This window comes from Corythoichthys intestinalis, chromosome 2 (assembly GCF_030265065.1).
Source record: "Corythoichthys intestinalis isolate RoL2023-P3 chromosome 2, ASM3026506v1, whole genome shotgun sequence".
NCBI classification, from domain to species: domain Eukaryota; kingdom Metazoa; phylum Chordata; class Actinopteri; order Syngnathiformes; family Syngnathidae; genus Corythoichthys; species Corythoichthys intestinalis.
Genome location: NC_080396.1, coordinates 30,818,451 through 30,831,331, shown reverse-complemented (window position 1 = coordinate 30,831,331; position 12,881 = coordinate 30,818,451). Strand labels below are relative to the sequence as shown.

The 12,881-nt window shown below is 40.7% G+C and overlaps 1 protein-coding gene across 4 annotated transcripts in view; it reads left to right on the top strand.

Annotated features, from left to right (window-relative positions):
- arhgef25a (Rho guanine nucleotide exchange factor (GEF) 25a) overlaps nucleotides 1-12,881 on the top strand; it is a 98,385-nt gene that overhangs the window by 17,030 nt on the left and 68,474 nt on the right. Inside the window, exon 1 of one of the 4 annotated variants that reach the window (XM_057818461.1) lies at nucleotides 3,995-4,649. The exons of the other annotated variants lie outside the window; for them this stretch is intronic. Within the exon in view, the coding sequence (XP_057674444.1) occupies nucleotides 4,541-4,649 (109 nt within the window). The 5' untranslated portion in view covers nucleotides 3,995-4,540. Of the gene's footprint in view, nucleotides 1-3,994; nucleotides 4,650-12,881 lie in introns of those variants that run through there. 4 annotated transcript variants of the gene reach the window in all.

Here is a 12,881-nt window from a genome sequence, read left to right as displayed (position 1 = left end):
TTGAACAAGGACGTGTATCTAGAAAAATTTGTAGGATGGGTCACTTGAATATTAAGCCACAGTTTGGAAGTAACCTGCCCAGTGCAAAAATTTGTTTTAGTCAAATAAACCTGATTTGACAATTTCAAGTCTGTTTGTGTGGTGTATAACCAAATCAGACTGCAGTTTCTTGAATCGAATTTACCCTAAAAAATTGCTCATGAAATTCAAAAGATAGCTAACAGTTCGTTTAGCTAAAAAGTTAAAATGTAAAGTTGATGTTGTGTCACTACTATGGATGTCCCGATCGCATATTTTTGCACTCGAGTCCGAGTCAGCTGATTTTGATTCCAGATCCGATAACCCAAAAAAATGTTGTTTAAAAAAAAAAAAAAAAAAGGTTTTAAATATGTTACTGTCCCACTGTACCGCCTTCATAATGTGAATTATTTTTAAACAAGAATAAGATAGTAAAATGCTTGTCTTTATAAAATGCTTCACTCAGTGAGTCTACACAAATCCACACACGCTTTGATGCTCACGCTGCTGAGAACAGCCTCTCACATACACAGTGAGTTGCCACAATACACTACCGCTAATGTTTAACAAGCTAAACGATGACTGACAGACTTGGGTCTTTGATGGTAGAGCTACCAAGCTTCTCTGGCAAGATCAAAGATACAAACCTGTCCATCATCGTTAACTTTAAATAGCGAACTCCAGGGCTGACCTCCTGCTGACCAAGAAAGGCAGCAGGAGGCAGAGTGAGAGGCTGTGCGAGCATGAAATAGAAAAACATAAATATAGTTTTTAAATGTAAAAACCCGATCCTTTTCACCTGATTCCGGTCCTCGGACCGATTTCCGATCACATGATCGGATTGGGACATCCCTAGTCACTACTGATATTAAAGTTCTCAGTCATCACAGTCTAAGCCTCAAAGTGTTCATGAGCAAGTGACCACATAAACAAACAAAAACCCCCCACTAAATTCTCCATTAATAAGTGCAGGTAATATTTTCCACACCGTGAAATGTTGAGGCACACAGCTCAGCAGGTCGTGATGTTTCTGGAGTGAATATCTGATGTTGCATGGTTGAAGAAAAAACTTAAAGTAACACTTCCTGCTGCACACCTATAACACCTGCTGTTGCTGTAATTGGCCAGAAACTGCAGCTACCCCCCTGGACAACATGACAAAAACATGACAGTGACTCCTGCTTCTTGATGGAATGTTGGCCAAAGCCTAAAACTTCCTCCTCCGGTCAACATCTCAAGTATGCCGTGCCGGTTTTCCTTAATTGGCTCTTAGTTTTGAGACGACGGAAGAGAAAAAAGGGAGGTGAAGGAAAATAGGCAAGGGAGAAAGGAAAAAAATCTGAGAGAGCATGTTTGGCAGAATTTCAGATCGCTGATGGATCGGGGACAGGCTAACAACAATGGTGGGGTTGACACTGTGGGTAGGCAACTGCGTGCATATCTGCTGAGCTGAAACTCATGCTACGATTATCAAATTTGTGTTTATTCAATTAAGCATCAAAGGATAGATATAAATGGAAACAAGGGCGCTGTTGAAAAATCAATGTATTTGAATATTTTCCATTTCCAAATCACAAATCTCTGAGTCTTGTCTGTTGTGATTGACTGTCTCCTGACCAAATAAATGTTATGTAACCTTGTGGAGGAAATTGCAATATGTACACTGACTTTGAGTGTGGATGTACATATACGTTCATAGTGACGGCTCTCACATGAATTTATATGTATTGTGCGTTTGTGTTTGGGAGTGCATGTGTCTGTTTGGGTGGGGTGTTAGAAGGATGATGTCATTGGGGAGTTAAGGTGAAAGATAAAAGCAGAGACAAATTGATGGTAATGCATGCCTCACATCGTCTCCCGCTCTCCCTTCAAGTTGGAGGGAGATAAGAGCATATTTTACCATTTTTCTGCACATATTTTTGATGATTGCTTCATGTTGAAGACTGATAAGGTCATTTAATTAGTGCCAAATGAGTCAGTTCCTGGTTAAATGGCTTGGCTTAAAATATGTTTGAAGAAACAATGAAAGCGCTTTAATATGCAGCACTGATGATCAAGAAACCCTAGGCTATACTGTACATACAGTATTGATGTTGGTTATGCAACAGGTAGTTGTGCCCTCTACTGGGTGTCTTGTACAGTCACAATGAACTCATAAATATTGAATGCCGTAAAGGTCACTATCTCTGTGCTGCAGTACCTTGACCTCCATTGATTGTCTAGCAGTCTTTGTAAGATTCAAAAACATATGCTCGTTCAAATCAATTTAAATTGAACATGCCCTGCTCCTTTTCTCACACTGTGTTTGGAGGCCATTAAAGACAAGTCTAGATGTTCAAAAGCAGTGCTCAATATTATCTCTGGTAAATTAGCCCTTGAAACACCTTGAACATTCATTAAAAGCAAAACTGAGAGATCGCAAGGAACCTAGGAGGAAGGGGGTTTGCCCTTATCTCTTTGTTGATATAAACCTGTGCAAATCCTGGCCCACAGACTAGACTGGGTTATCTATTGTTGGTAGATTTTCTTGTATTTTGCCTATTTGTGTTTCCACAAAGTGGTACAATTCAGTATGCCACATAATGGTGCATTGTGATAACTCCCGGCTGGCTTGCGTTTCCTGTGCAGTAGGTGGGATGGCGACAGCAATTTAAATAGAAAGACATTAGGCTAACGCAAATGACCAGTTCAAGAAAACAAAGAATAGCAAAGAAGTTCACTAAAAGGTTGAATGTAATCCAGATCGCAGGTTCATCTCAGATTTGTTTAAACCTCCATAAAAAATGAATGGAGATTTGATTTATGGGTTTTGGAGTTTATCCTTCAGACTTGATGCACCACATGTGTTTACTCAATACAGATTTCCATGTGTATAACTTATATACTCTTTTTAGTAATGTTAACTGTTTTCGGTGGCACGATGGCCAAGTGGTTAGCGCGTTCGCCTCACAGTTTTGAGATCAAGTGTTTAATCCCAAGCTCCGGCCTTCCTGTGTGGAGTTTGCATGTTCTCCCCGTGCCTGTGTGGGTTTTCTCCGGGTTTCCTCCCACATCCCAAAAACATGCTTGGTGGGCTGATTGAACACTCCAAATTGTCCGCAGGTATGAATGTGTGTGTGAATGGTTGTTTGTGTCATTGTGCCCTACAATTGGCTGGCAACCAATTGAGGGTGTACCCTACCTACTGCCCATAGTTAGCTGGGATAAGCTCCAGCACCTCCGTGACCCTCTTCAATATTGGATTAGTGTGGAGGTTACAAAACCAGTCAGTGTATGATGTGACCAACAGTTGCCTCGCGCGTGAGTCAATCACATTAACTTTCCATTGAGTTGATCAGGTTGTTGACCATAGTCTGTGGAATTTTGGTTCACTCCTCTTGAAAAGCTTTGAGAAGTTGCTGGAGTTTGTCATGAACTAGAGCCTACAGGTAGTCTGCCATTGTGAGGCGGATGTACTCGCAAAAATATTTGGGTTGAGCCAAAAACAAATGTGTTGTGTCCATGTTCAGTATATACCTTCCTTACATATTGCACCTTGAATGAAGATCTGAAGTGGCTCGCTTGTCTCTTCTTTGTGGCTGGAGTACTGTACATCTGGGATTTCTTTGTCTGTCCTAACACATTAGATTCACTGAATTTGAAGTTGCATTGTCAGGTCAAATGACACACACATACATGCATAAAGAATGCCAACATTGTGAAATTTGAGACCCTACTCTTCACTCCACGGAAACACAAAGTGAAAAGAAAAGCGAAGGCGGACACTATCTGCCTAAACCAAAAGCATTCTTGCATGGCACTTGAAAGGAAACTGCACTATATTACACCTAAGACCTAATGTGGCTTCTCCTCTGTCAGTAGCGGTGTCTTTGTCTTGCATGATTAATTCTGTAAGTGCAGAGGCACTCTTCGTCAGCTCTTGCAGTTGGAAGCTCGGTATACGGGGGGGATAATCAAGCAGACGGAGACGGCATAAAAGTGAGGAGCGAGAAGGGAGCAGAGGAAAAACAGCTGAGAAGGAAAGAAGAGGTGGAGGCGGTGGTCGTGGTTTGTTGGTGGGGGGGCGTTCAGGAAGAGAAAAAATTAGGGGAGTTTGAACCTTATCCTGAAACAGCCAGTGAGGGGAGCGTGTAGACTCCACCCTCCAACCTCAACCCTCCCCCTACTCTGTCTTTCTCCCCTCTCTCTTAGCTCTCTCCTCTGTCTCTCTTAGCTGAAGCAGTCCGTCATTTGACCAGACAGTTCACCGAGGCGAGAGTACTACATTAAACTAAAGGCAAGCCAAAGATGAAGACAGACGACAGGACAATATGCTGTGTCGCATCTTTGCGTGGCTGTTAATCACCACTTCGGTAGAATTCTTTGCGGCGTCTTTTGTACACTCCACTGGACGTGAGCTGTCGGCACGCAACTAAGAAGCAGACCACACTGACCTGCTTTTTGGTTCTGGTTGTGATTTGAACTTTGAGGGGGGTGAGGGAGAAGAGCGGGCCATGCCCACCTCTGCTCATGCTCCAACAGCATGAAAGGGGGCCACCATCACCATCGCCACCACCGAGGCTGCTGTGGCTGCCAACACTTATTCCGAAAAGTCCTGACTAAGTGCGGTTGCTGCTATGCCAGAGTCAGAGGTCAGTGTCTGACTTTCTTCTCTCCTCCACATTTCCTTCTTATCTTTATTTTCATTCCGTCTTTGATTTATCACGTGAAAACCTCTAGCCTCAATCCTCTTGCAACAGGTGTGACATATACACACTGCAAGTATTTCTCACATAAAATAGGCAGAGAAGAAACAGGAAAAGAGGCTATGCATCATGGGTTCTCCCATTAAAAACAATGCGGGATGAGTGTTTATGTAAAAGTGTCTTCCTGCCGAGGAGTGCGTCAGTCAGGAATGCGTGGCACGTGGCTGGATAAAACACACTTGGGGGGTGGAGGGGTGGGGTTTGATGTGTACCCAAATCACAGCTACCCCCACCCCACCCCAACCAGGACAGCCCAGCTGTAATGTTGTAATGAAGCTCAGAGGGAAGGGCAACAGTACATTAGCGACAGTGCGGCTGAGTAAAAACGGCGGGTGGTGTGAAGTCAATGGTTTTGTTGGCCACAAAAGTCAGAGGTCCGTGTAGCGTTTGACCACCAGAGTATATTAGTCATCTATTTTGAGTGATCATCTTACAAAGTTAATCAGTGTCTGGTCGCAACATGTGCTGTGATGTCTCAGTTGTGTGTTCGCACCCTTTTGCAGGCCTGTATGAAAAGAATAAACGGGCGACCTACCTGCTGAGGCCATGCTCATATAGGGGGTCTCATAAAGAAGGCTTTAATGTTATTGGCTGGCGTTCTTGGATAAATACCAAAGATTCCTTGAGTTTAATATCTTATGTAATAGATATTCTCCTTTTCCATGGCCTGCAGCTCACAATGCACCTCTTGCATGTTTTCATAGCAAATTCACTGGCACTTAGATGATGATATGGAATCACGCTCGTGTGTGTGGGGGGGATTGACCCAATAGATGTTGTCAGATTCTGGGGGGATCACAAATAAAAAAAATGAGGCTGGGGAATTGTGTGCTATATTTTGGAAGCTGACCCTTTTTGATATTGTTTTGAAATCTGAACAGGCATCCACCTGTACGTACTACATCAAGATAAAAATGACTGAACTAATGACCGTTTCTGCTAACTAGACAATTATTTTTAATCACTTCGACTTGTAAGTTGACTTAAGATTCTTCACATTCCATGAATAATATTTACATCTGTTTAAAATGCAGAAAGATGACTTGAAATACAATGTTTTAATGTTTTGAACGTGGTAATGGAACAAGTTCAGCTCACGTACCAGGACATTGCCTCCATTTTTAATGCTCAGCAGCCTCTTTCTTTAAAAATTGATGTGATGTCTATGTATTAAGGCTGTCAAAATTATCGTGTTAACGGGCGGTAATTAATTGTTTAAATTAATCACGTTAAAATATTTGACGCAAATAACGCACATGGCCCGCTCAGACAGATTTAAATGACAGTACAGTGAAATGCCCACTTGTTAATTGTGTTTTGCGGAGTTTTGCTGCCCTCTGCTGGCGCTTGGGTGCGACTGATTTTATAGGCTTCAGCAGCCATGAGCATTGTGTAAGTAATTATTGACATCAACAATGGCGAGCTACTAGTTTATTTTTTGATTGAAAATTTTTACAAATTTTATTAAAACGAAAACATTAAGAGGGGTTTTAATATAAAATTTCTATAACTTGTACTAACATTTATCTTTTAAGAACTACACGTCTTTCTATCCATGGATCGCTTTAACAGAATGTTAATAATATTAATGCCATCTTGTTGATTTATTGTTATAATAAACAAATACAGTCGTTATGTACCGCATGTTGAATATATATATCCAACTTGTGTCTTATCTTTCCATTCCAACAATAATTTACAGAAAAATATGGCATATTTTATAGATGGTTTGAATTGCGATTAATTGCGATTAATTACGATTAATTAATTTTTAAGCTGTAATTAACTCGATTAAAAATTTTAATTGTTTGACAGCCCTACTATGTATACATCTTTTTTATTTAACATGTGAAGTAGCTATCATTAGATTAGTAATAGGTATGCTGTAGAAATCAAATCCAGTTTCTACAGTGAAGTAGCATTTATAATTATAATAGATCCTGTGATTATTGTTGTAGAATAATAAAAAGCAGTTTGGAAGCTTTCTGTTTAGGATTACATTATTAAAATTCCGTCTGTGCCTCTCTGGAGTACATATAAGTCGCTCCAGCCCTTAAAAAACATAAAGGCAGAATAAAATAATGTAAGTCACATTCTTTGGGGAAAAGGTATTTAAAATCCAACTCCAAGAACCGATGTTTCATCTGAAAGGAAACTTAAAATAAAAAAGGAATAGTTAACAACAGACTGAATAGGTGTACGGTATGCAAATGTACCACATTGGGCTATCGTTACGTGACGCATTAACAATGAATTGAGAAGAGAATTACAAACAAAACCGCTAGCCTCTATTGTCAATATATGGTGTCAGAATTTTATAAACACGTATTCTGGTGATAATATTGTCGACAATATAAACTGATACACGGTGGCCGCAGTTTTTCTTGTGCGCAGTGCATTCTGGGGCGATGACTTAATTGGCGCGCTCCCTTGTTGTCGAGTTAAAGCGCATAGACAAATTCGGATAGCAGACGCTGTCCATCTGCGTTGGAATCGGTAAACATTTACCACAGACACACCATTGAACGTGACCAACTAAAGATTCCTCCCTACATTTTCATTTCTGTCTTTGTCAGTCTTCATTATTTTCATTTCACATTGGCTCAAACTGGAAAACTCATCGCTACAGATATTAGAGGCGTGCGAAATTTCCGATTCTTAGATTATTCGCGATTCGGCCGTGGAAGATTCGAGAACGATTCACAAAGATCCAAATTCCGATTCTTATAACTGATAACTAAAACACAGTCAGCGCGGTCTTCGCGACGCAATGAGGAATGGACCGAGAGTAAATATCATGTTCAACTCATGCCGCTAGTTAAAAAACAATAATACCCGATTGCGGCCGGCAGCCGCTACAAACATTGCCCAGCTGATTTTGAGTGAAAATCTCCTTCCATCAGCAAGGGCATTGGAGACATGGCTGGGTCTTTCAGCATGACAATGATCCCAAACACACAGCCAGGGCAACAGAGGAGTGGCTTCGTAAGAAGCATTTCAAGGTCCTGGAGTGTCTCCAGATCTCAACCCCATAGAAAATCTGTGGAGGGAGTTGAAAGTCCGTGTTGCCCAACGACAGCCCCAAAACATACTGTTCTAGAGGAGATCTGCATGGAGGAATGGGCCAAAATACAAGCAACAGTGTGTGAAAAGCTTGTGAAGCGTTACATAAAAAGTTTTGCCTCCGTTATTGCCAAAGGGTACATAACAAAGTACTGAGATGAACTTTTCGTATTGACCAAATACTTATTTTTCACCATGATTTGCAAATCAATTCTTTAAAAATCAAACAATGTGATTTTTTTCCCCACATTCTGTCTCTCATGATTGAGGTTTACCCATGTTGACAATTACAGGCCTCTCTAATATTTTCAAGTGGGAGAACTTGCACAATTAGTGGTTGACTAAATACTTATTTGCCCCACTGTATGTATTTTCTTTAATAGAGTTTCGTATTCGCTTGCCTATTTTTTTTTGCGTTGGATTTCTATTTATGTTTCAGTCGTGGTTCTTTTTAAAGTAGCTCATCTGCTTTGAGTTTGAGCATGTTGCTCATCCACAGATGCTGTGCAGCATCTCTTTTCTCATGAATTACAGTTGCCTCTGCTGTCGGCCTGCTCCTACATTCTGGCCTTTCTTCTCAGACGTTGGCCATAAACTTTCTCTCCCGGTCAGTCATGGAATCTTTCTGTCTTGCATTTTTTAAGCCACTCTATTCTTGTAGATCAGCTGTTTATGACATATCACCACAAAGGGTCCAGTGGGAGTGATGAGAATTAACGATTTAACAAGAAAACATTTATTTGGGAAAGACAATTTTCCCTAGAGATGTGTCAAGCATGAGCCTGATTTAAGATTTTCTAAGTTTTTTGGCTTCTTGTTTATTTTAACTGGTTTTATTTTAAAGAGGATAACATGTATTTTAATAACAAAAAAGCCATTGACGTGAACAGTATTACAGTACATCGCATGAGTCATCCCCTATTTGAGCATGATAACATGTACTTGCATATTGGATGACACACATGCATCAGTTTGTCACACGATACAAGCCTTACATTCACGCAGCTGTGTTCCAATCACTATAAAATTTAATAGGAGGTCATAGTCACTTGAATTCCTGTTCTTGGCAAAGTCATGTCTGTCTTAAACTTTCAGATCTAATCAGTCTTGCTCTGATTAATTTCATGTTTGAACAAAAAATGCAAAAAAACAACACTATATCCCAACAATTTTTTTTTTTTTTTTTTCATGGTTTTAATGGCAGCGTGAGGGGAAGTACAACAAAGCAACCTGATCTGTCAGTACATGCAGTGCATTTGGGTAGAATTATCGATCTGAAACCTGCTCAACTGGACTGGGGGTGGAGAGAACGGGAAGATTGAAAGGGGATGAAAATAGTATGACTAAAGAGAAAATCAAAACATGTTATACTTGAGCTTGGCGAAGTTAATGCAATAAATTAGTTTCTGAACACATAGGCTTGGTTCATACTGCAGGTCTTAATGCACGAATCCGATTTTTTCATATTTTTCCGACTCAAGTGAGGCATTAACTTGACAGTCTGAATGATTAAATCTGATCTGGGTCACTTTTGTATGTGGTTTATACCCAATCTGGGCCACATTTTTCCAGAATGGTTCAGCGGTCTGAACTGTCAAGTCTCCTAAATCGGAATTAATGCAGCAATTACATTAGCAAAGAGCGAGAGCGGCATGCAAGACAGCAGCGATGTATCTGTTCATTAGTGTTAGCGCCTAGCTTTTACTATGCAAGAGACGGGCTTGACCACAGTCATAAAAAAATACAATGAAGAAAAGGACAAGCCTGATAAAGCTCTGTTTCTTACTGTGCGCCAAATGAGCAATATTTCAGTATCGCTTACATGGCTGAGTCGGAGCAAACTGACACGCACCATCACGGTTTTATGTGTGCGTCATATACGCACAGTGTGTAGTTATTTGTTTTGATGCATCTGCGCATGGAGGACAGTTTGTCTAGCGTGGTTCGGACGGCGAAATAGTACGCATGCGTAATATTTGAACACGCTCAATGGACAAAGGCAGTCTGAACGTGCACGCCAAAAAAACAGATATGACGAAAAAATCAGAATTGTGGATTAAGACCTGCAGTATGAACCTAGCCATATTGTACTTACTGAAAACCATCTCGTACTCAATTGTGGTGAGAGAGCTATAATATATGTTTTTTTTAAGTTCCATTTCAGTTGACCGATGTCAAGTTCAGAGTCTTGAGTTCGTTGCCAGACATACAGTATCTACCGATGGATTGATCTGATCAGATCTCACAAAACTTTTGGGAGATGTTCGAACTGCTAGACTTGCATGTTAAGCTTAGGACAAAGACAGCAACTGACCATATCTAGATTAGAGTCCCATCCATTAAATGTGAGAAGGAGTTCACATAAAAAGCCTGCACAGACTCCTAGTGACGATATTAACAGTGTACTGTTTTCCTTATTCATACATGATCAATCCTGATGTCCATCCACAACTATTTCATCATATGCCTATTGGTAAATTTTTAGGTTTGACATCGGAAGTAAAATTTGACTCGTTTGTCTCGACATATGACGACATGCTCTAAATATAGTTTATGACAGCGTTGCAATTTCATTCTTTTCTCGCAAGACAGCAGCATTGCGGATATTCCTGTGATCAACATGGGTCCAAAGAAGATTAGTGCTGGTGGTGAAATAACAAAAAAGGTGACACCTCCAATTGAAATTAAGAAGGAAATGATAAAAAAATATGAGTGTAGTGTGCGCGTCAGTGAACTGGTTCGACTCTACAGCCGGAATATGTCGATGATTTCGACGGCATCTAAGGGAAAGACTATTCTCTCTGAACGTCATAGAGCTATTTTGGAGGAGATGGAATGCCTTTTGCTGATATTGATTAAGGATAAAGTGACCTCCACCCGCCGTCTCCTCTGACCTCCGTTTGCCAGTCGCTATAAATTAAGGTTGTAGCGCAGAGCAAGGAAGGGAGTCTGAGGCGGTATGTCAAAATATTTATTTATTGACATTCCAGCAGCAACGTTATTCACAAGTCAACCAGCATGGTTGGACTTACAAACCAGGTCCTGGATTGCCTGGTATCCCAGACTCACCGCTGTTCCAGCGATTGAGTCTGGCGACCGTCCGGCGGATCAAATTCCGAGGGCGGAGCAAGCCGCAGCAAACAGACAGCGGAGTGGACCAATCAGCGACGGGCAGACGTGACGTTGTTAAAGCGACAAGTAATTAACGTGAGCGGAGAATGGATAAGTTTATTCAACATGGCTAGCGCGAGCCACGTTGACTGTTGTCAATGACTTGTTTCAATGTGTTTTTGGTCATTTAAAACTGGTTTTACCGCGGATTTGAACATATTCTCGGCCCTCCCGTTCGCAGTAGTCGTTCGTGTAGTTGTAGAGACGACTTTCGGCGCGCAAGAGTGACGTTACTCGTTAGGAACACGTCACGCAAATAAACGAATCTGATTGGACGGTTGATTTTGTACCTTGCTCGAGAGGCCGTTAATGGGCTAGATCCCAGACTATTTCTCACAGTGTTTGAAAAATACAGTGAGAATAGTCTGGCTGTGCCAGGCAAGGTCCTGGAACGGATTAAAGTGGTATGTAGAGGTATCAATGTGCTAACAATATTTTTTCATTGTATCCAACTCTGGTCCTTGAGAGCCTATATTCAGCTTGTTTTCCATGTCTCCCTCCTCCAACACACCTGACTCAATTAATCAGGACCGTTATCAGGCTCCTGCAGAGCTTGCTGATGAGCTGATCATTTCATTCAGGTGTGTTAAAGGAAAGAGACATGGAAAACAAGCTGGATAGGGGTTCTCTAGGACCGGAGTTGGATACCCCTCATACAATTATTCAAGATGCTCTGACAGTTTCAATCAAAACTAAGCATGACAATGTTTGTAAAGGGCAGCTGAGAGGGATGGGAATCGAGAACCGGTTCCTATAGAGAACAGGTTCCATGCGTGACAATTTAATGGAACTGTTGGCAGTTTATCTAATGATTCTCTTATAGATTCCAAACAACACGAAATATGTCACATTATTGACGCATAATTTACACACATTAAATTCTCTAAGTAAGACTACATTAATATTCAGAGAGTGACCACCCACCAAGTATATTCTGGAGAACTGTAGCCGAGTGATTTTTCATTTTCACAGGCCAGGTCATTATTCATGAGACTACTTAAAGAATTGGTGATTTTTCTAAAAAAGTCTATTAATGGGTCTATCGTATTCCTCGTCGAATACTCTATAAGAATATAACATGTATGCATCAAAATAATCCTATACGAGTTTATTAGCAATTTTAATACTCATTTCGTCGGGTAGTCCACCAATCAGTGTTTTTTTTCGGAATGATTTGAATTTGGTGGGTCGTAGGGCCATTCTGACTACTGATTTGACACAAAAGTATATACCGCTGCATCCGACGGTGGTATTTTTGTGTTGCTACGACTAACGGAAGTGGATGTTCCAAATTACTTCCGGCTGACGACTTCAGCCAATCAGCTTATTTTTGCCTGCAATTCGAGATAGGATGGTCCCATTGGTCCCAAACCATTTTTGTTCTACTCAGTATCAAATGGCCTTTCCATAGAGTACCCCTATGTCTAGGAAGTTAACAAATCCAAGTTAACGGAGCATTGTGCTAAAATTCCTCTTATATTGTATGAGATCCAACCGTCCTTATGTAATTACACCGACCTAATTATAAACTTGTTAATATTTGGGACAACAAAAGCGATACTCTGCCCCTGCTTTCTGGACTACTTGAACACTTCCTGTGTGTGCAGGCTTTCTCCACCCCATCTGAGAGGTTGTTCATCACTGCTGGAGACCCCATAAGTCCAGAAAGATCACGCATCCTACCTGAAAAAGCAGACATGCATATTTTTTGGCAAAAGACTTGTTAATTTTGTGTGTTTGCACGACGCACTGTTTTATTGTATTTTACAATATTTATCTTTTTTTATTAGTTTTTAGTGCTATCAGCTTATATGTCCTTTTTAAAAGGAGGATTTTCTAAATTTATATTAGAAAAATGTTTCAGTAAAATGTTACACATTCTTG